The sequence below is a fragment of the Protomyctophum parallelum genome (assembly GCF_964188405.1).
Source record: "Protomyctophum parallelum genome assembly, chromosome: 20".
Lineage (NCBI taxonomy): Eukaryota > Metazoa > Chordata > Actinopteri > Myctophiformes > Myctophidae > Protomyctophum > Protomyctophum parallelum.
Genome location: NC_139718.1, coordinates 21,952,538 through 21,977,234, shown reverse-complemented (window position 1 = coordinate 21,977,234; position 24,697 = coordinate 21,952,538). Strand labels below are relative to the sequence as shown.

At 41.2% G+C, this 24,697-nt stretch overlaps 1 protein-coding gene across 2 annotated transcripts in view; it reads left to right on the top strand.

The window, feature by feature from the left end:
- The first annotated feature begins 217 nt into the window (after nucleotides 1–217).
- cdin1 (CDAN1 interacting nuclease 1) overlaps nucleotides 218–24,697 on the top strand; it is a 67,959-nt gene continuing 43,479 nt past the window's right edge. Inside the window, exons 1-6 of one of the 2 annotated variants that reach the window (XM_083792885.1) lie at nucleotides 218–416; nucleotides 1,457–1,586; nucleotides 14,073–14,118; nucleotides 15,287–15,351; nucleotides 16,568–16,628; nucleotides 20,789–20,861. In XM_083792885.1, coding sequence (XP_083649011.1) covers nucleotides 1,486–1,586; nucleotides 14,073–14,118; nucleotides 15,287–15,351; nucleotides 16,568–16,628; nucleotides 20,789–20,861 — 346 coding nt within the window. In that variant the 5' untranslated portion in view covers nucleotides 218–416; nucleotides 1,457–1,485. The remainder of the gene's footprint in view (nucleotides 417–1,456; nucleotides 1,587–14,072; nucleotides 14,119–15,286; nucleotides 15,352–16,567; nucleotides 16,629–20,788; nucleotides 20,862–24,697) is intronic. The other variant, XM_083792886.1, reaches the window with a different exon arrangement.

Here is a 24,697-nt window from a genome sequence, read left to right as displayed (position 1 = left end):
CAGTCTCACACACACACACACACACACACGCACCCACCCACAGTCTGGTAGACGCTCGCCCTCTCCGACTACTGGTGCACATAACGTGTTTCCCCCACATGTCGGTCGGGAGAGTGTTGAGTGCACGATTATGAGAGTTCCTTTTTAATACCTGATTTTGTAACCTTTGAAGCGACGACTGTCTGTGCAGATGGATACACTGTAGCGTGGATGAATGTAAACATCGGATCTGCAGTGAGTGGTGGTCTTCTAGCAGTACATCCAGCCCTGATATGGCCGAGCAGCCTATAGCGCGCCGCCATACTCAGCTCTGGGATCTAGCTGACCAATCAGTGAGCTCTTTGGACGGACGCTGACGCTTCAACTTCCTCGCGGGAAGCTATCAGGAATGAGTCCGCCACCGCAACATATGTATGGTAAACAAACCTTTTTTTTAATACGTGTCCCGGAAACATTACATATATAACATATTCCTGGATTACCCCACTTGCTCGAATCTATTACGAGTTTAAACACTGTTGTTTATATGTCCTTTGTTAGCGCTAAAACCATAGCATGAAGCTAAGTAGTATTAGCCTGGCTTGCACTTTAATTGCAGCCTCAGGACCAGCTGTTCAGACAAATTAACACCTGACAGCTGTCAGTCAGCCAGTACGTTGTTTGCCATTCTGCAGATGTTGACCACACTAATATCCGGAGATGAAATCCCAGTCTCTTTGTATATATGCATAACCATAGCATAGCAGTTGTTGTTGACAACTGTCAGTATCTGATCAAATCTCTCTCTCTCTCTCTCTCTCTCTCTCTCTCTCTTCCTCTGCAGCTGCATAGCATTATCTGTTTGTTCATCCTAATGTCTGTATACTGTACAGTATATGCATAACGTCAACAGTTGTTAGTATCAGATAATCCAGTGGTTCTCAAAATGTGGTCCGGACCCCCAGGGGTCCTTGGGGGGGGGGGGGGGGGGGGGGGGGGGGGGGAGACTTAAAGGGTCCTCAGCAAAATGAGTTAAGCCTAATATAGCATCAAAAACATATATACTGGCGTTGTGAGCTTGTACATTTGCTATTTTACAAAAAGTATGTGGAATAATTTTGAAACATTTTAACAGCACAAATCTTGATGTGCAGTAGCCTATGTTAATTCCTGGCACAAAATATCAGATGGTGGTCTGCACAAAGCCAAATACATACATAATGATGGAAAGGTTTGAGAACCACTGACACTGAGCTAATCAAATCATTGTCTGCCTGCCTACATAGATAATATCAACAACAGTTTGTTAGTATCATCTGATCAAATCCTTGTCTGCTTGTATTATAGATTAGATACACAATGTTGTTGTTGCCAAACTATTAGCTGATCATATCCTATGATCCTCATCTGACTGTATCGATACATAATGTTAACAGTTGTTGGTATCATCTGATCAAATTGTTGTCTGTCTGCATAGATGCACAACGTTAAGCTGACTAAAAGAAGATGAGACTGTCCCGAGCTGAATATAAAGAGATAGTGAGATGCATCGAGCAACTGAGACCGACTCGTCAATGCATGAAGATGTTGAAGGAAAGATTTCCAAAGTAAGTATAGACATTCATCAGAATGTATTTACTGAAGAGATTGGAGAACTTACTGTTATGAAGCTGCGTGTGTGCGTGAGTGTGTGTGCGTGCGGGTGAGTGCGTGGTAAGCTGTCTGGTTGGAAGATGTGGTACCACAACTTGTTATACTCCATTTTACACTATTGTGACCTAATTCATTTTTTGAAAGAACCCTTATTTTCATACTATAAGCTTATGGGTACATTTGTTCATACACATGTCATGCAATACATGTCCAGTAAGACTTGGAAATGTATCAATAGTATATTGATACATATGATATGAGACTAGATAGATATTGTTTTGAATTTTAGTGTTTTATACTCTTAATTAGTGTTTTAGTGTTTAGTGTTGTATTTTCCATTTAGATTTTAAAGGAAGCATTACGGTAATTGATGTAATACATTTCTAAACTTAGTTATATTACCCACTTTAGGTATTACTATAGGCATTACTTATGTTTAATTATCAATATCTCATTGTGTAAATCAGTGTTGTTTTTGGCAGCAAATTTCTATTTTAGTTTTAGTCATAGTCTCCTGAATAATTTTCACTTAGTCTTAGTCACATTTTAGTCACCTGGAATGTATTAGTGTTAGTCTAATTTTAGTCGACTAAATGTCATAAGATTTTAGTCGACTAAATCTACAGGCGATTTAGTCGACTAAAATGTATTTTTGCGGGCCTTGTTGCCGTCATAATGACTTATTTTACACTTGCTGAAATTAGATTTGTGGTATTTAAAGTACCACTTCACCACTTTTCAACCTATCAGACTTCACATAATAGGTCCTCACTAATAATCATGATAAAATGCCACCATTTTCCTACTCAGTCTGTGTCTCACAGGAGGGCTGTGGGCAGTTCAGAAACTCGTCCACCAGTGACATCGTTAGGCAGATTATTTTTTAAACAAGATTGTTTTTTACAGGAATGTTTCGATTTTTGTTATCGTGAGAACGATGGCTTTCATTTTCACATTGCAACTTTTCAGGACTAGAAAGCCTGCAGTTTCTATTAGCTTGGATTCCCCATCGATGATGTCACTGGTGGACGAGTTTCTGAACTGCCCACAGCCCTCCTATGAGACACAGACGGAGTAAAAAAAAAAAACTGTGCCATTTTATCATGCTTATTAGTGAGGACCTATGATATGAAGCTGGGTTGAAAAGTGGTGAAGTGGTCCTTTTCCCATATTGTCATTCGCCAGCCCTAATTGTCTGCATGTGCCACTTTCTACTTTAACTTTACACCTATTATAACCACTGATAGTGTTGCACAGTTTTCCCTGCATAAGCTGCTGTTCAAGCATTGTTCACTGTTCTGCCATGCAGCTGCTGTGCATTCAGAAATCGAAGCGAGGGGTTAATGGTTGTGTTTGCGTTTCTCCTTGACACTGAGGGCCCTCTCTTTATTGAATGTAACACGTGTAATCCCCCAAGGCCGCCAGGACACCGCGGCTGATCCCGCCGAGGTCACTTACAAAGTCGCATGTATTTGGAGCTTCCTACTTCCATTGTGCCCTAATCACCGCTCTAGAAGAAGGTACTGGGTCCCCAAGGGGGACACAACCTACCTTGAGCTTGCCTTTGTTCTCACTGTCAGCATTTTGCAGAATATGTTATGAGTGCAAAGTGCATACAACATCCAGCATGTTTAGGAATCATTTTTCTCAATAGTAGAAAGTCCCTCCTCCTGTGATTATTGCAAGATCTCTTCTCTTCGTATTTGTTTCATATGGCAATTTTTCTTTCTTTTTTTTAACCAAACTTAGGTTTATCCATTCCAAAAAGCATTTTCAAAGACTTGGTGGAGGTAATAATGAAAGAAAAACATTGGACCATTTTCATTCCAATAATTCTACATGGTCAGGTTCTCCCAGAGGTGTTGGCTCTTTTGTTTAGTCTTGCTGGTTATTGTTATTATTTCGTTCGCCATAACCGATCTTGGGGAGGCCCCTGGTCTTTAAAATCCCAGAGTCTCGTCACTGGGCCTGACAGACAGGCACGGCAGCAGTGTTTTCACAGCCTGCAAAATTATTCTGGTTGTCCAATCAGCTGAGCTGGGCTCTGGAGGGTTAGTGATTGGACTGGCAGGAAATCAGGCTCTTAAGACATAACATATCGACTAGGCCATCCATCATCTCTTAGCATGCGCTCAGGCACGGCAGTCAACCGCCCCTGCCCCCTCCCCTCCTGTCCCCTCGGACTGTGTGGGAGCCCTGCCACTGCGTAAATATTGGCCAGGCTAGAGCTGGCAGGGGGGGAGGGGGGGAGGGTGGGGGGGTTGTTGGCTGGACTGAAAGGGGAATGGGGTTGGCAATGGGCATGGATTTGGAACGGGAATAGAAGACAGTCCGGTGGAGAAGACGGGTATTTCTATACATCAAATCATTATACATAAAACTGGGCAGTGGGTGATTTAGAATTGATGCAATTTTGAGTAATGATCTTAAGCTTTGTGTGTGTTATGGCTTAGTTTCCCCACTGTTCCTAAAATGTTCTTTTCGGGGGGGGGGGGGGTGTGTGTGTGTGTGCGCGCATATATATAATATATGGACGTGTGCGGCTGTGCGTGCACACACACTATATAGTCTCTGTTTAAAAGTGCTTATATTTATTGTGAATTAAACCAATCAAATATTCATAGCCATTCATTTTGACATCTCTGACCCCTTTCTTTGAGTACAAAGAATTTGGTAATCATACCTTTTGATGGGGTAGTCAAAGTGACAAAAAGTCACAATTTTGATTGTGATAGGCCATTTCAGGGTAATTTCCACGGAAGGTCTGTCAGTCTGTGGCTAAGGGTATATTTGATAGTGGGAGGAGAAAAGGAGGGTCAGATAGATAGAAGAGGAGAGAGAGAGGGCGATGTGCAATCCCTCATCTGTAACGCCTGCATAACACAGATGTTGGGAGTCATCTGTCAGCCTGGCCTCTCCTGCCGGGCGAGAGCTGCTCTGAGGGGAAAAGAATTGGACACGGTGCTGTCACTTTTTACCCCCGCTCACAATGGAGGGACATGCAAATATCAACCCCCATTCTTGCCCCCTCTTCCTTGCCCACCCCCTGTCTCAGCCAGCCGTGGTGTCCTGCCTAGTGTCTGGACCGTGGCTAGCAGCTACAATAAGAGCCAGGCAGGCGGCAAGGGGGAGGCTGATCGCAGGCCGGCAAGGGGAGGAATGTGACATCAGTCCCATCAGGCCTTTCTCTTGCCACATATTAGAATTGGAAATGATGGGCTGCTCTCTGAGGCCTCGCCTGGCTTCCCTCTGGTCCAGAGGGGAACCCTAGTCCCTCCACTCTTTGTGTCCCCAGAGAGAGGCTGTGTAAGGAATGAGAGAGAGAGAGGGAGGGAGAGTGAGACTCCTTTGGCTCCCCGTGTCCTATATTATGAATGAATTTGGATGGCATGATTACTCCCCTCTTTAAAATGCCATCCAGCTCATTATACATATGGCTTTTGGAAATTTCAGGGCAGGGTTTGAGGGTGGGTCTGTACAATGGGACAGATGCCTCTTTTTTGGAAATTGCTGAGGAAAAGTGTGAAGTCTCCTCCCCATCTCACATCCCTTCTATCTCCCTATTTCTCTTTCTTTCTCTGCGCGTGCGCACACACACACACTCACACTCAGCTCCCTGGCGAGGAGTCCCTGAACGTTTTTCGAATCGGGCCCTAATGTGCCGTTTTCATCAGCAGTGAGGCGGGCTGCAATATGGTGCCGTGGCTCGCTCTGGGAATATGAATGTTGATTAAGCATGCGTTCAGCCTTTTGAAATTCTGAAGAAGTGTCAGAATAATGGATGTTGAGCAAATGTCAAGCATTTGTTAATTTCTCTGTTATTTGGGGTTTATCTAGCATGATCTTGGGAAGGAAAGCGGAGGCCATGGTTGTTGTAGCATGTGCCATTGATATGGTGATTTCTGGGCTGCATACACTTTGTTCTTGATGGTAATATTCAGGCTTGGGGGGGACTTGCTCATTGATTATTTATTGTGCTTATGGTATGGTGTTTATCTCTCTATTACATACTGGTTAAACCTAAGGATTTGGTAATGGCTCAGTGCATTAAATGTGACTACGCTTGTGTTTGTTGCATTAATGTTAGAGTGAGAATGGAAAATTACAAAGGCTTGACTGAACATACAGTAGTTTGCCTTTGTGGATTCAGCAACATTAATATTTCTTGTGTGTTTTTTTCTTGTAGTCTCCTTATAGAAGACAGAAGTGCCTTTATCATTTAGACCTACATTCACATATGACGTTTTGATAATACATAAATAAATAAAATAATGTCAAACTTGTAACGGGAAGAGTCGCCAGTTGACTTCCTATATTCAGGGGCTGAAATTGCCTAGTCTCGTTTCCTTGGTTTTACTCAAGTTGCTTTCTTTTGATCATCAAGATTATTTCCCAAATCTTAATGAATACAAACTTACACACAGATCTCTGACCTGCATTAGTGCTGCTCAGATTTAAAAAGATTGACCTCAACCACAAATAATGAAGTAACGCCAGCCAATTATCTACACTGTATGCCTAGAATAATTTTGGCTAAGACAAAACGTCTTGGCCACTTTTTCTTTCTTTTCTTTTACATTCTATCAGGGGAAAACATCCATGTCTAAAACCATGACTTTTCCCATCGTAGTTATTATTTAGCCACAAGCTCTTGTTAATACTTTTCATGATTGGTTAAATATTTATAAAACCCACAGACACATGCTTATGGTATTCTAGGGGAAAAGGTTTTTTTAAAGGTTTTCAAAAATAGACAAGCTCACAACACGTGAGATTGTAGATCAACTATTTCCGCTACTTTTGTTTTGTGTGACACTGTCAGACTACAAAGTATAAAATAGGGCATTCATTTATGAATGAAAAAAATTATATATATATATATATATATATATATATATATATATATATATATATATATATATATATATGGAGGGAAACAAGGTTTCTGGACGAAAGCAACTAGTAATAACGGTCGTATAAAGCATTATCGACACGTGTTACACCATGTTAATAGCGTCTCTTGGTTTAATGGGGAGATGTTGGAATCTAATAACATCTGACTTCCACAAACTGTCCACCCACCGTCCAGTGATTGAGTGACCACAATTTAAAACCATCTGCCCACGGCAACAGGTTTTGACTAAATAATAACTACATTAGATCGATTGCAACACATGCATTCTTTTTTTCCTGAAAGAAGTAACGGTTTCCACCTGACAGGCAGCAACGTTATGCTGATGCTATGAGGGCAGCCCCAGCAGCCTGGCCTCACACTCCTGTCTACCTTTTATAGATCCAAACACAAGCTGGTGGTCGGGGCTTATGGGTACAACCTTCTCAGAAACTGACGGAACAATTACAGTGCTTTACGTGATCAGACGAACATTGGAAGGATGAAGGGATGGATGGCGAGAGGAGAGGAGAGGGAGAAGAGGAGGAGTGAGACTGCTGAGTTTACAACTTCATGTCAGGCTAAGGAGTTCATGAATAATAGATGTGATCAATTACTTGATTAGGAAGCACAGGAATGATCTGCTTCCTCTTCATATCGTACGGACGTTGTCCAAGCACACTCGCTAGATTGTAAAGCCTCTTCGGCTCATTGGGCTAAAAACACTGAGGTAAGCTCAAAGGAGCCAATTGCTAAAAGTAGGATGCGGTTTATGGTGATTATGGGACGATAGGCAGGGGAAGGGGCGATAACTGATCCTCAAAGTTCAAAAAGGTTGCAATTATTGCATTACCATGCATAGTATTAAACAGCATAATGTAAACAGTAGAAAATAATTAACAACTTCTGCACTTATTATTGAATGAGTCAAGTTGCCTTTAAGAAATCAAAACAAAATGCAAAACCAGTGTACAGGCTATGGAAAGTGCATGCACACACAGCTCAGTGTACCACTGCATACACACACACAGCTCAGTGTACCACTGCATACACGCACACAGCTCAGTGTACCACTGCATAGCTGGGCTGCTATGCTGGAGTCTCTCTAGCCCCAAGTTTTGTTTGCATACTCGGATCAATTGCAAATGAAGAATGAAACAAATTGCCCAGAATGGTACAAGTGTCCTAGCTGCGCTTGGAGGAGTAGGCAGTTGGTCAGTGTTATGCGTTTCCTTGCCAGACCAGGGTACGCACGCCACTTGACGTATAACTTGGGCCTCATTTTCAATTGTCCATGAGAGTTTGCAGAGACAGCAATGATAGTAATTGCACTATAACAATAGCAATGTGCCATTATTTCTATAATGTGTTTTGTCACAGAAGGCGTCACGAGGACCACCACCTATCAGGAAGGATCACAATTAGGGTGGTGAAGGTATTATAAGTCCCACTCTCCTTACCATCATTATGTAACAGCCCTGACGTCTATAATAAAGGGAGAAAAGTGTGTCTGAGGGGGGGGGGTGTAGTCAGTGAGATGTCCCACTGAGCATCTGCTAAAGCCATTCCTGTCCTCGGTCCCATGAAGGCTGTCCCAACTGTGGCTTTAATGTAGATCGGCTCTTGTTGGTGCGAGACACAATGCTCAACCAAAGTATAACTCTGGCTTGAAGAGAGTAACTGACTGTTGTACAATGCACTCTGTGTTGATACGTATGTATTTGGAATGGATGCTTGCTTTGTTCTTCTGACTAAAGCTATACCTGAATATAAATGTTTTACACATTTTAAATATTTATAATACAGATGTTGAGCTGCATGAATGTGCGGCTCTTAAGAAAAACAAGTAGAATCTACTTGGAACTGTAAACACGTGTGTTCGTTGTGCAAGTATTTGTTTGTAGCTGCATGACTCTTGGATCTGTGTTTGTTTCTATGTGTTGTCAAAATGCATCACATTTATACATTAAGGTCTAAAGACTTTTTTTCTCCCTCCACATTTGTCTCACTGATGACGATAGTCTTAGCTGAGAAGACAGATGTTAGCATTTTGCCTATCAGCATGTGCAATTAGAGACATTTGCATATGCAGAGTATTTAACCAAAGCACATCCAGCTATTTCCATCTGTATAACATTTTGATGTTATAAGGAAGAAAATACAATTGTACTAGGGAAAGGGAAGGCTAATGTACATTTGAGAATGTTGCTTTCATCGGTGAATTTTGAACTGTGTACTTTACAGTCTAAATCACAACTACTTCACATCAATATAATCCATCAATAGGTCAAACATGCTGTAATGGAATATTCCTAATACACTTTTGTGACAACGATGCATAAGTTGCACAAGTGTTACTGTAACATTGTGATATGGAATCAAGTATATTGCATTTTTGTCAAATGTAGAAAGGAAGAGAGAAAAATCATGCCTCAATTAGCTAGTTCCATGCCCTGAAGAGGTGCTTCAGTCACACACCACTCTCTGCATGCAGATCCACCAAATGCTAAGTACTGTCGCAGCATATGATACCAATGCCATTAGCCAGGTGGCTTTCATTACCTAAATTACTGCTATCGCTTATAATTAATTATTTGTAAATAGGAAGATTTTGAATATAATTGATAGCTTGGAGACACCCCCCTCCAATTAATTAGCTTGCTCAGAAATTATTATTGCCTTACTGCCTTTCTTCCACTGCTGTTTTTCATGTACAGCGTTTACGACATAACAAAATTGAAATCAGTGATGAACTCAAACTAAATTGAGGCACCAATGTGCTTATCCTGATACAACACTCAAAGTCTTTACTGTGCTACATTCATAGCTAGTGGCTTGCCTTGCCTAATAAAGCCTAAAGCACTGACCAGACAACCGTACCAGCACATTGACAAAGTGAAAGTCCCTAATTGTTTTAATCTAATCTGCTGCTTTACTATTTTGGGTGCCAGTGCATATTAATGCCCTGTCTTACGTTGTAGAGAAGGGTAATTAGGTTGAGAGTGAATGATTCCCTAACCACCCTTCTGTCTCCAAACCTTCTGTTTCTCCATGTTCTAAATTACGTCTAAGAGGGAGCCCCCCCACTCACACAGAGGTCAATGTAGTGATGTGTTGCACTGTTATTGACTCTTTCACTCTTTTGAAATGATCATACAGCTATATTAAGAGTCCAACAACAGATGCTATATTTTTTGGGCAGATTATTTTACCAATATTTTGTCTAAATGTGCTGAATGTTCTTAACAATTTGAATTAATTAATTTTAGTAAATTAAACTTTTAACAAAATACAAATGTACTCGGATAACTTTTTGACGGATAAAAAAATTAGGTTGAACTTGATTTTATTTAACCGCTTCAAATTCAAAGTTAGTCGATCTGCAAGCTCACGATACACGTGGCTCTAATGACCTACCCAAAATATGCCCAAAATATAGACGCTAGGTAGGTTCACTTCAAAGCCGTTAAAATTTGGGACACATCAGCTGCTTAATTGCCGATACCGTCTGCAACAAAGTCAAATAAAGGCCAATATATTGGCCAACAGTGTTCATTTTGTCGACTACAGCATATTCGTCGACTACCTTTTTTCACTGACGAAAACGAAATAAAAACTAAACAAAAACTAAGCTATGATGACTAAGACTAAATATATTGTCAATTTCGTCAACAAATACAAATCTAGACTAAAATTTGAGGGAGAGCTAGTGGAGAAGAGATGCAGTAAAACTAAAAGACAAGTCATTTTATGTTGCACTCTGAAACTAGCAGTTCTACAAGCTCACAACGTGTTGTGCCGCGATGCGTTGTGAACTTGAAGACCGGCTATTTTCAGAGCGCAACCAAGTGTAAAATCAGCCATCAAGGCCCACCAAAATATTTTGTTTGTAGAGAAAATCAACTATAGATTTAGTCGACTAAAACTATACTAAAACTAAATCAAATGTGCTGTCAAAATTAACACTGTTGGCCAGACCAATTAAGTACAGTACATGCTTTTGTAAATTAGGTTTTATTTTTTGGTCAGTTCGGTCTTGTAAATGTGTGTTGTTTGTTAGGTTAAAAGACTTTAGCTGTGTTCACTCCAGTGACTAGATAAACTAAGGACAGGGACAGATAGGCTCCTTATCTGACCGTCTTATCTAGACAAAGTAATTAGGCTTTATCTCTGATTATCAACAGTGCAGTCAGGCCTCAGGAAAACTCACATACAGTACTGCTATAACCTAGAATAGATGCTGTTAACAGTTAGCCTCTTAGGAGGTCCTCAGAGATACTGGGGGGGGGGGGTGACTTTTTTTTGTTGCATTAAGCAGGGAAAAAAGAGCAGACCAAGCACCGAGCCAAAGGTCAAGTTTACAAAGTCTTAAGTGTTTAAGTGGTTAAATGTATGAAAACACACATTTAACACGAATGCAATATATAGTGGGGGATCCCTCTCTCAGCTATGGGTCCTTGGCCTGACATATAGGCCTATGGAATAGAATATGATAGCCATGGCTTATTTTTGAAATCAGGTTGGTTTTTATTATCTAAAAACTTAATGTCTGAAATAAGAGTCCATAATAATTTAAGAGAATAATACATTTTTATTTATTTATTTTGTATCCATGTTGAACCAATTTGAAGGGGGGCTGACAGTGAGGATTGCAACTTTAAAATTAATTACTTAAAGGAATCAGCAAAGAATGTTAAAGATGTTTGTCACTTCAACCTCGTTATCTAGCAGTAAATCTAGCTTCTTTTATGTTAACTTCCTTAAGTCTTAGCATAATATAATACTTGATATATACAGAGCCTGACCGTTCTGCTCAGAGTGTTTTTCATTTTAATTTATCCATTATCACTCAGTTAGAATAGAACCCCTAAATCCCCACATTATGAAGCAGAGCGGAGATGAATTACATTGGAAATATAATGCTACTGTTCAGCAGGCAAGAAGATCAGATTGCTTTAGTAAGACTCTGCACGTGGCTCCATATTTTAGCGTGGATTGAGCAGACTGTGCCCAGGAGAGCACAGGTTGAATATACATTAATGTAAAGCCTGCAATAACTTACTATTAATGTCTGTTAAATGGAAAAGGGGCATTATACAATATGGCCACAGTGTAAAACTTGACAGACTCTATAAAACCCAGACAACCCTTGGTTTCGATCCAGTTATCAGCTGCACTCATCTCTTCTTTGCTCTCTCTCTCTCTCTCTCTCTCTCTCTCTCTCTCTCTCTCTCTCTCTATTTTTTTTTTAAAGTCCTGATATATAACCAAGTAATTCAAGTAATTATTTAGATGCCTTTGTAATCTTTTCCATGTCATTTTTTATGTTGAATGAAAGGCAGAATCGGGCAAGTAAGAAAAACAAAAGTCCTTAAAATTTTGCACTGTTTGAAACAGATATGTTTTCCTAGATATTAAGAGCAGTTTATGTCCCTTTAAACTTAACAGGGTAAAGATTTAGCAATTAGGCAGTAATCATGCTCATTATACAGAGTAATCCATTTAAAACCTAACAGATGTCTGTTCCGACAGGGGGAAGGTGGGGGTCCCACTCGAACAATAATGCAAAAAATAGCCAATGTACAACCTCACAACGCGACGTGCTGGTGCGCATTGTGAGCTTGTAGATCGGCTATATTCCATGCGCTACACCGGTGTCCAACAAAGTATAAATCAGGCTTAATGCTGTAATGTTGGTGAAATGCTCAGGTGCAAGGTTGAAGTGGGGAAGAAGATTTTCTTTTTCTCCCTTAAGTGTCCACATGTTGACAGTCGACCATTTAATGGCACACTTAATTGCAGTGGCCCCTCAGTCCCTATGTATCATTGTAAATTAACGCTGAGGTTGCAGTGTTTTCTCAGAGATCTTTTTTTCTTTTTTGCACTTCAAACATTTTCTTTTTACTTTTGTTTTGTTATTTTCTTCCCTTCACGTTTTCTAACTTTGCTCATTGCTGGGTGGTTGACGGTACACATCCATATGACAAGGGGCCATGCAGCTCCGGGGCTTTGAATTGTCGAGCATTAGCTGCTTTGTAGCCAGAGCAGTAAAACTGTTTACAGCAGACATCTGGAGAAGCTAACATGGGTGCTTTGTTGGGCTTCGGTTATTATAAACTGCTAAACTATTCCAGTGGTTGAAGTGCCTTTTATTAAGATATGGTCTCAGACTGAGACTCCAGACAAAAATTGATTCCTGAGATTTTGCTGTCTTTGTTTACATGTCTCACGGTCATTTCATGGTTTACTGTGATTGATGTGGAAAGCCTATATGGACTCAATATTTCAATGTAGATAGGAAGCTGGGGCTCCTAGTCGCTATTTACATACCACTCTCAGGTGACTTGTAAAGAAAAGTCCATTAAGTTTAACAATCAAATGTACTGAGAGCAGTATATAGAGACACAAAGCCACTGGAGGCCATCACAGAGTCTTGTATGCGCTCTCCCAATGCATTCCTAAATTCTTTTGTAAATATGTGGGGTGGGTCTATGTACCATCCAATTAGAAGGAAATCCGACATTGCTTTAACTATTTTCAATTCAAAGGAAGCGTTAGGGGTTGAGGTGAGGGGAACGGGGGGCTCCACCGGTGGAGCTGTGAATCCCCATCGGAGACGCCTGTTTTCCAGGTTTCCCTGCTCTGCCAGGTGTTTGACATTGACTGGAGCTGGAGATGAATGTAGCTTATGGCAACCCATGGAATTGACCGACTCCTGGGAGTCCCAGCTTCCTGCAGTGAAAGTTTCCATTTTCAAAGCCCATCAGTTGCAGTGGGAGGGTTCCAGAACGTCCCATATGCCAGTGCTGACAGTGAAGGAGGCAAACTTTCTCCTATCTATTGTACCCCCTCCCTCCCTACCTCACCTCCACACACATACAGTAACAGTATTGTGCCCTTTAATATAAACATTGTTTAGCCCTTATTCATAAGGGAAACGCCTCCCAAAAGAGCACGCCGTACAGAATCCTTAGTGTTAATTTGACTGGCTTCTGTAACCAAATTGATCCCTAAATGTTGCTTTGTTGAAATTTGCGCACTAATTTTGAGCTAATTTAACACTACAGATTTTACTGTGTATTTCACCATTGCCACTGAGTGCAGTCACAGTCAGCTAATGGAATTGAACCCTATCAATTATTTACCTACATTTGCTTTCTCTTCCATTTTGTTGCATTTGCCATGTTATGACTCTTACTGCTTTTGTGTGGTTTTACATCGGCAAAAAAATTGTTGATGATCTACTTTGGGAAGATAAGGTGATGGAAGTGATGTGAGTGAATTCGGGGGGTGGGGCAGAGATCCCCAGCTAGCTATATTTTCTCTCATCTCATACCACACGCAACCTCCCCCTTTCTCCCACCCCCAGACCATAGCGGCAGGAATCCTTTGTCGGAGGTGTTCATCTGGAACAACTTTGCCACACTTGTTTTCATGTTCTTTTAGATTACAGGGCAGCCGGCCCCAGCTTTGAAGCTCCCCCCTCTCCCTTTTGTCTCTGTGCAATGCACTCTGGTAATTAACTTTGTCCTTCTTTTATTTGTTCCAGTCACTCGCAGTCCACTCTTCTGAGCATCTTCTCCCTGGAGTACCAGGTTAGAAGTTTTCTTCCTTTGTGAGCCCTGACAGGTGCCTAATTGAATGATGAATGTCCCTTTATTTCTTTGTAATTGAACTGCCAGCTCTCCGATTGGTTCGGAGGATGCCCCCCCTCAACCCCCACCCATGCACCCCTTTACCTTGTGGCCCCCTCCCTCCCTCCCCACTCCCTCCCTCCACGTACTCACGTTATGGGCCCTTGCCTGCCTGCGTCTCAGTGGATGTCTGCCAAGCGCTCCCATCCATCTGTCTAATAACATCTAGCCCCTGCTTATTTGGTGGACCTGTAATAAATTATGCTAAACCATTATTATTCTGACAATAATAATTTCCCCGTGTAGTGCGGCTGCGTGTGCTAAATGTTTGCTGACTCGCACTGTCACTGCTGCTTTCCACGGCTGACAGCAGATGATGATAAATGGCCGTTGCCGCCAGTGGCAGAAGGCAGCACAGGCAGAAAATGGAGTCATTTATCATCCTCGTGACAGGTGTCACTCACACCACCCGTCTCTGCGGAATTACATTTTTTTTGTGTGTAGTAGTTTTTAAATAAGTTGTTTTTTAACCAATGCTCTTCTCCTCTATCCTCTATCATCCTCCCCCCTTTCACTTAAGATGGCAATTGAATTGCATGGAAATATGTTGTCAGGGTGTGCGGGATGTGAAATGGGGTCATTGTTTGATCGAAAAGGGGGAAATGAATACAAGGTTTGAATACAGAGGAGTGGGGGTGCGGGCGTTGAACAAGGTTGCCTTGACTCACTTTGACCCTGGGCAAACTTATTGAAATTAAATTACTATGACCCAGGCTCTCTTCTGCCTGTTCATATACAATAAAGCTTTCTAGACTGAACAACTCTGGCATTATGTTCAGGGGTACAGGAAAAGCATTGTGTTTTTGCCTCAGGCTAAACAACACTGCAATAAAACATTATTATATGACATATATATTCTTGTTATTAATAATAATATTATTATTTACAGAACATTTCTATATTATAATTGGTATTATAAAAATATGTATTTTCACAGAGAAGTCCTCGGTGTAAATCTTCTGAGAGCATACCCATTTTCATGTTGGGTCTATTTATACACCCAGTTAAATTATCACAGGGCATTTTACTATGTGCTTAATTTTGTGACTGTATATGCTTTTTGAGACAGAAAAGAATCAAGAGAACTATGTCAAGACACCACTTCCCAGAGGTCATTGAGAGCTACTATCAAAGGTATTACTCTTACTCTATTGTGTTGTTCTCTCTCTCTCTCGCTCACTCCCTCGCTCGCTCGCACGCACGCTGTCTCCCGCTTTCCCTCTCTAAAGAAGGGAATTGCTAAAGTCATGTGACAGGAAGTGGACAGGGTTGGGAGTAGGTGGGCAACCATGACAGATATAATCTCCTCCAAACAAATCACCACCCACAGGATTCCTTCCAGACCTCTACTTGCACCTGCTTAGCCCTCACAAAGCTACCGCTTTGTTCTCCATGTCAAAGTGAAGAAGAACATTTAGGTAAATACCAACATAAATGGCATGGGGACATTTGCCTTATGCAGGCTTATGATGGGCTGATTATCCTTAATTCACTTAATTAATGAATAACAAAAATTATAAACAGGCTGTTGGGGGAGAAAGCTTCTTTGCATATGACAATTTGGCTTTATCTTGCTTATTAAGCCATTGTTCTGTGGATCTGAGGCTGGATAATGCACTTGTAATCCACTTATAACGGCAAACCTCAGAGATGATCTGGGTAAGATCTGAGGGCAGCTGCGTTTTTGCTGGCGAGGGGAGAAAGGCCTTTTTGGGCAGTGGGGGTTAACTAACTATCATATTGTTGCTGTCGGGGAGAAACCTTGTATCTCCATATCTCATATTTTTATGCTTTTTCATCAATGCCCTATTTTTTACTTTGTCTTATGACAGTGTTCCGCAAAGGTAGCTAAAATAGCCTATCTACAAGCACAGAATGCTTCGCATTGCAACCATTCTGAACTTGTAGATCTTCTATATTGAAAACATTTATTTTGTTTTGTTCATAATTACTAAATACAGGGACACCAGGTTGAAAGTAGTTAAGTGTGTCTGTGGGTTTTCTAGATCTTTAACCACTGAAAAATATTAGCAAGAGCTTGTGACTAAAAGATGACTACAATGGACCCATTTGAACAGCAGTTCCTGAAAGGTAACAGTTTTGGAGATACAGGGTTTCCACCAGACAGTGACGATATGCTTGTCTGGCTTGAAGGAAATCTGAAGCTCACCAAGCAGTGTTGTTTAAACCGCACCAAGCCAGCCATATGCCACCTAGGGCAAAGTCATCAGGGACATTAACATGTCTTGGCTGGCCTGATCAAGTCCCCTCTCCCCTTCTGTCTGCCTTTTGTGGGCCATGTTTTTTTTTAAACTCTCTGCTGTTGTTGTTGTTCTTTGTTCTAATGAAGGTATCTGAATGAAGCCAAGGCACGTCCCACTGCCCCTGTCCTGTTGGAGTTGGCCAATGAGGTAATGGCGTGACCTCTTTCCTTTGTCCTTTTTGGTTCACTTCAAGTATTTCGCCTGCGTCAGCATTTACTTTATTTTCCATTGAAAGTGCATAACAAATTTGTCTTAAAAAAATTATAATACAATGCCCTTTACTCAAAGAGCTGGCTGCAGTTTTATGAACGCCCCCACCCTCCACCTCCACCCTTGTCTGTTAGTGATTATGGAAATTGGTCAAATGGTCCGCTCTATTATCAATTATTTAATGTAATTAGGTCTCGCGTCCTTTAGGCAGATGTGAAAATACTTTTGGTGTTTTTATTATGTAATTTTCCAAATTGATGTTCTCGACTGCAAACTGCGGACAGGTGATGGCAGGGTCAGTGGTCAATTCCTCACTTCATCACAGCGGCTCAGTTTAGGGTTTCCATTCTTTCTTGATGTATTAGTAGCATTTTGAGATATTCTTTTTGCAGCACAAAGTCTATAAAAGGCCAGGTTACTGAGAGCCATACCGATAACTCAAAAAGACGAGTGTGGGGTGTTTGGGTGGTTAACTGTTAAGCCCCTTGCTTACAGAGCCCATTTTATTTGCGTGTAAAAATCGAACGTAACATTTATTACGATCCCATGCTTTTCTATGTCCCCTTGCACACCAATGATGTGGCGAGTGAATGTGGTGGTGCGTACCTTTTTTCAATCCAATCTGACCCAGTTTGATTCCTTCATTTATTCGGATGCGTTAAAAATGGACCAATAAAAAAAACCCTTTGGACTCATGACACCTTTACCCCTGGCCAAGCTGATGCATATTATCAGCTTTAATCTACTCATTGGTGACTAGTATATAGGGGTGGGCAATTACCTGAAAATGTATCAAAACCGATATTTTGAACCATTTACTGACTTAATCTTGCAGGTATCGAGAAGGTTTTTTTTATATCTTCTTGTGTTGATATATGAAATAAATACAAAAGTAATCAAAACTTGCCAATCTACAAGCTCACAACTCATCGCATCGTGAAGCATGTAGAGCTTGTAGATCTGCTATTTTCCCTTTTTTTATATAATTGTAATTGAGGCAAAAGTTTAAAATAATCTTGATACTGATTTTAATTCATATCGACCAGACTAAGATTAACATTAAATTAGTCAGTATTCTACCACATCCAATTCTTACTCAGTGATGGAAATGAATGTATGTATATGTATGTATGAATGTATAATGTAAGGGGAGAATTACAGCAATGTTGGATGTTTATGTAGATATTGTTAATGTTTAACTGATATAATATCCTTTAAGATTATAATGTGCTGGTTAAGTTGTTGTGTATGTAATGTATACATCTGTATGTATACATCTATTTGTTACTGTATATATTTCTGTGTGTGTGGGGGGTCCTTTTATTTTAACTGTTTGACATAGCTACATTTCCCTTTCTCAACATTTAAATGTCAATTTAATGTTTTTTTGTTTTGTTTTTTTGTTCTATATTTAAATGAGCCTATGACATAACGGGCTTCTCGGTCTAATCTGAAATCAGAATAGTTTGCATGCATCAGTGACACCTCAAAGCTAACTGTCATTACTCATTCTCCATTTAATTGACATATGATTTTTTTTTCTTCCAAAGGATTAAACTGGGCTCAGAGATAACTGTCTATGAACCATTTAACTGTCATTTTAATACGCTACTTAACATTTAAACCAAGCACTCATGGTCTCCCAGACAGCTAATTGATGTAGTTTCAGCCCTTTATGAGACAATATATCTCCAACAGGGGGAAATGATTAACAATGATGAGAACTATTCATGGATTTTCTTTTTTTGACCCCCCATAACTACTATGAAAATGGATTCCAAAGGATAAAGTTGCTATTTTTTGTATATATTTTATGTGGTGTTTCATGTAAAGGTCAGTTAAACATGCATGTTTTAGGCCAGGGGCAGTAAGATCGCCTGTGACAACCATTAGCATTGGAGATCTAATAAAACCCAGACCAGAGTTTTCACTGAACAGTAATTATGTTCAGTGGGTGTTCAAGCGCCTGTGAGTCTTAGTCACATGTTAAACTCGCCAAGTGCTGCGATCTGACTTGAAAAGCGAGATGGACTCATGATTAATATGAAAATTAGGGAGACGCAAGTACCTGAACTAATCAGGTAGTCCTTATTCAGAATGGGCCGGCAATGGTAATGTCGCCATTTCTCATGTGTCAGCCCTGATGTGGGTTACTTGGGATGCAACGCTCTCTTGTTATCCAGAGGTGTGAATGGAGCACAGGGAAACGAGTACAGAGAGGGATGAACCAAGGCGAGAGAAAGAAAGGGAGGATGTTTCACAACAGAGAAAGGAGCGCGCTTTAGCTGCGGGCTACGTAAGCTAACTCAGGTTTGCTGTTGCAGATGAGGTCTTAATGATGATGAAGATGATGTCTGTTCACCCCGTAATAATTATGGACATGTTTGGCCTTTTTCTGTAAGCTGCCGTGTTCATGCAATATTATGGAGATGTTAACAAATTGGACCGCTAGTGGAAAATACTTTTGTGTAGAGACGGAAAGCTTCCTCAGCTTCCAGCACTACCATGATGCATCACAGGAAAGATAAAACACTCCAATCTCACTACAGGCTGAGGGCAAATCCACTTTTGGTCCCCAATTATGCTAACAAGAGAAAAAATGTTCTCGGCTCCAAGAACGTTGTGTTTCATAATGAAGTAGCCCGGAAAGGCAAAGTCTGCTAGGGTCTTTTTTTTTCATTCATTTTTTTTCCTGTTCCCTCAACAGTTATAAGAGGCTGTGGGATTTTGTAAGTAATTAGTATAGCAGGGAGTCGTTTCATGTATTTTCTATTTGCATATAATATTGTGTTTAGATAAAGCCCAGATACAATGTTGAAATTGTTTCAGTCAAACACCATGCATGCTGTATACATAGTGTAGATGTAGTCTTATTAGACTCTGTTTTCTTGGCTGTAAATTGAATTGTATTGTGCTAGCTAGAGCCTGACCCATATGGAGTAATACATTTGGATACCGATATTTTGTCTCTCTCTCTCTCTCTTTGCACACACACACACATGCACGCACGCGCAAACACTATGTATTACCTTATTTCACACATCTACCGTTTTTATATGCACAGACACATACACACAAATGGGGCTAAATACAACTAAACTGTTTCCAGATCATTTTTTTATGTTTTTGATTCTGTAATAAAAAGTTTTCATATATGCACATTTTATCTGATAATGTATACGCCGATAGGCCAATATCGGCCAAATAAAAGACATCTCCTTGCATAGTATTTTATTATAGTCTGAACTATGGGAAATTGGAAGGAATGTTTTGGATAGGGTTTTGGCTTAGGACGTTGGTTAGCAGATTCTACACTGTACAGTCAGCAAGGTGTGACTCAATCAGTCCGGAAAGTAGCAAACATAATTACTGCTCCTCTCTCTGTCATGACTTCTCCCTGATCTCCAAACGAGCACTTCACCTCTCAATTGTTAAAAAAATACTGAAGTCTTAGGTCCTCCCCTTCATCTTGCAGATTGCATTTTCCTCAGTCCCTCTGGTATGTCCTGCTGGTTCTTGCCTTAATAATCGTCCTACGATTAAGGCTCTTCAGTGTCTGGAGCCTGGGCAATATTGTTATGCTGCTTTTCTTATGAGATGAGAGACTACCGTCTTCTATTTGGTCTTGACAGAGGTGAAGGCATTTCGGCTGTATAGCTTGGCTACATAATAACCGTTCTCTTGTTCCTGTGGGAAAGGTTAGTGCAAAGCAAGGCTCAAAAAAGACCAATTTGCGCAGGGGCTCGTCGAAAGTTGGGTCAAGGTTTTGAAACGGGACAATATAATTTGGAGCCATTAGAATCATTATTATCTAAGCTATGTGACATCAGCCTATAGGGCTTGACTGGCTGTGTTATTTCACTGGCGTAATTTTCGAGCTGTTTGAAATCTCTTTGAAACATGTTCACACTTCCATTCAAACTGGATATGTGGGAGTTATTCTGAAGGTCTCACAATGGCGCCATTCTCTACAGGAGAATAGGTGTTCTAAACCGTCTCCATTTTGAGATAACCTTCCAACTCTCTATTGAAGCCATTGCCTGGCTTTTATTAGGCCTAATTCGACTATTCCTTTTCCCTGCTCAATCTGTGTCCAGGTGGACCTGTCCCCAGCACTGATGGCTCGTCTCATCTTGGACAGGTTCCTTCAAGAGCAGGAGGGTGAAGTCGGTGAGTAACACCTTTCTGTTTGCCTCACTGTCTTCGCCATCATCCCCTCCTCTCAGTCTTAATTGTAACAATTTGCCCCACCCCCCCCCTCCAAGGTCTGGCAGCACCGTAAGATGGTGTATCTTCAGCCTGTCCAAGCCTAATGAGAGACAGACCACTTTCAGTTGTACGCAGTGAAATCCTCTGTTAATTTAACCCTGAGAGTGCATTTTTACAATCTTAAGCCAGTGGTTCTCAACCAGTGGGTTGCGAGTTGGATTAATATTAAAAAGTGATACCAATAAATAAGAACTTAAAGTATATTGCATTAGTTCCATTGGTTGCGATTCTTGCGAACCACCGACTTATTACTTGCGCAAGCAGAGCGCGCAAGTAATAGTTTCGCCCGGCTCGTATGCACCGTCCCAGCCAACCCGCCACTTTTGATGCGTATGCACCGTCCCAGCAAATTGTGCCTGATTTGCTGGGACCAGATTACATGGTGTGTATATGTATAACTAGCTCTCAATGATGACGTAAAAAATATGTGGATTAAAGGACCCAATGCCAGAGTGTAATTGGTTTTCGATGGTGACGTAATGACGATATGTTTTAGTGTTGGGAGGATTAAAGGTAATGCTCCTGTGTATACATGTATGTAATCTGGCACCACTTCCGTATCAGGCACAGTTTGCTGGGACGGTGCATACGCATCAAAAGTGGCGGGTTGGCTGGGACTGCGTACGGCGCAAAGTAACCACAGTATACCGCTAATCAACTTACAAATTACATATATACATAGTATATATGTATAGCTCTCAATGATGACGTAAGAAATATGTGGATTAAAGGACCCAATGCCAGAGTGTAATTGGTTTTCGATGGTGACCTAATGACGATATGTTTTAGTGTTGGGAGGATTAAAGGTAATGCTCCTGTGTATACATGTATGTAATCTGGCACCACTGCCGTATCAGGCACAATTTGCTGGGACGGTGCATACACATCAAAAGTCGCGGGTTGGCTGGGACGTGCGTACGGCGCAAAGTAACCACAGTATACCGCTAATCAACTTACAAATTACATAATTATACATATATACATAGTATATATGTATAGCTCTCAATGATGACGTAAGAAATATGTTGATTAAAGGACCAAATGCCAGAGTGTAATTGGTTTTCGATGGTGACATAATGATGATATGTTTTAGTCTTGGGAGGCACTGATTGACATATACGTCACCATCCAAAGTCGTCACTTACGTATTCATTACAACATTATGTTTCTGAAGTGTATAAAAACAATTACCATTGTTTCATTCTGGCACCACTGCCGTATAAGGCACAAGTAGTCATTACTGAGATTTGACAGTTTGTAGCGGTCTGCTTGCGCACTAGTAGGCCATTTATGGCCTACTAGTGTGCAACAAGCAAGTAAGCACTCGACAGAGTGCAGTTCTAGTTCCTAATATACTTCACCGTATGACAAAAAGCTAAAAACGTATTATCTACAATTCTACATGCTCACAGTGTGTCACATAGCGACGTGTTGAGCTTGTAGATCAGCTGTTTTTACTGTATAACAAAATCTTTAACTATAATAACTTTCCCCAAATCTGTACGTCAGGTTGAAAGTTAAATGAACACAGATGATTTTACTGTGTTAGCTGCAACCTCAGGCACATGACTGGCAATTAGCGCCGGGAGGACCACCCACCTCTCAGCTACAGTTCGGATCAAGCCTTGCTCACTTCATCAGCTTACAGTATTTATACCCACCACCACTATCTGTCCCCCACCCCTCACCATCTCTTCTTCACTCACCTTCTCCACCCCATCACTTCCTCCCTCCCTCCCTCCCTCCCTCCAAGGAAATTGGGTTGAGGGGGAAAGCGTGGCAGAAAAAGCAAACGTTTCTGGGCAGCGCTGATGGACACACTGTGGGAGAGCCAGATTCCAGACACAAATATTTTTGCTTGAAAAATTCACAGAAATTGTCCAGGAATTGTGTGTGTGTGAGTAATTGTCGGGTTCGTTGTGGTTGATGATCTGTTTTCTCTCATGACTGGGTATTTTCTCAAGTGTGCTATTTTGGGCGGCATGATTATGGTCCTGATATTTAAAATTACTTTTCACTTTCTATTTTTCTTCTTTTTTTTTTTTACATAATGCTATTATTAATTTAAAAATTATGTGGAATGACAAAGAAACGAATCTTTACTGTCTCTGTCTTCCTCTTCCTTATAACTCCAGTTTCACTTGCACACAATTCAATATCATCGTCAGCCTCATCCTGACGATTGTACAGGGGTGTGTGTGTGTGGTAGCTAGCTTTTTGAGAGGGAATCGCATGATGTTGAACAGACGTGCCTTAGATTTAATCAAGAAAGAGATTAAAGTGGATGTGTGTTATTTTCAACTTCACCACAGCACAGCCATTTGTCAAAGTCAGAGATGTGATTGCTTTGGACCCACTGTTATCCACTGCCTGTCAAAATACTAGTCTGAGCACCTTGTAGTACAGGACATTCGCCCAGGAGAAGCGTTCAGTCTCAGATACTAGCAGAATACTTACCCCTCCATCTCCATATGGTGGAGCTGGGCGTGAATATGTCGCTCTGAATAGATTGTGTGCTGGTGAAATTGCCTGGCTGATCATGGGAATGGCTGTATTTCCAAACTGTATTGTGACCATATTGACTTGACTATATACTGCCATAGAAACCAGTGGTGCTTGCGGCCCCGTGAGTGTGAGTTCTGTTTATACAGCACCTCTGCTCTCAGCAGTGACCTGCGTGGCCCGTGGCAATGAAATGCTGCCTGCATGGGTACCACGCTCAGATCATCCAATCTCCCTGTGTGTATATTAGACTTTTGTAATGCGTTTCCATTATGAAACAATGCAAGGATAATTGTCTTTGCTGGCAATTAGCTAACAGGTTGGTTCAGTGCTATTGGCAGGCATATCCATCATTGTGTGTGTGTGTGTGTGTGTGTGTGTGTGTGTGTGTGTGTGTGTGTGTGTGTGTGTGTGTGTGTGTGTCCAGTGGGAGGGGGCGGGCAGGCGGACTGAGCAGATCAATAGACTTCTATATAAGGGACATTACCCCCAACTGGGTGAGCGGCTTGCCTTTGCCTCGCACCATCTTTTTTTATTCCCCTTCTCTTTCCCTTTGCATTTAAGAGACACAGGAATGGGGCCTTTGGGACTGTGGAATATATGTACAATCACTAGCACTGGATCAATACAGAGTTTTAAATTGTTTTCTGTCTTTTCCTTGTTTTGTTTTGCTGGCTGGTTGCTGCCTGCCCCCCACCCCCTCCCCCCACCTCTACTTCCACCACCCACCCACTCACTCCCCCCCCCCCCCCCCCCTTGTCTGGTAAAGTATTGGAGAGCGCATCAGTCAGGCAGGACGAAAGCTTATCTGGTGGCACATGTAAATAAATCAATACATTCAAAGCAGTTTTATCACGTATTGAATATTATATCAACATCCATAATGCTCCTTGTCTCATGAAAGCAGACTGCGTTCTGCGTTGCAGGGAGGGGGTGAGTCGTAAGAGCGCTCGCCATGAGATGCCAAACAACAACCAGCCCACAGCAAACATGGCGTCATGTCCCGCACTTTGGCGACACCATGTTATTTTGTATCTGCATTCTGCAGTACTGTATTATCAGTTTTGTATCCATCTTCTATGTGCTGTATTAAGATCACATGGTTCATGTATATCATAATATGGTGTTTCTAGTCATAGTATGACTTGGAGGGAGAGGAGAGGATTGGATATACGATGGACATAAATTGTTTTCTGTATCTCTCCACCAATGGCCTTCACTTTAACTATATATAT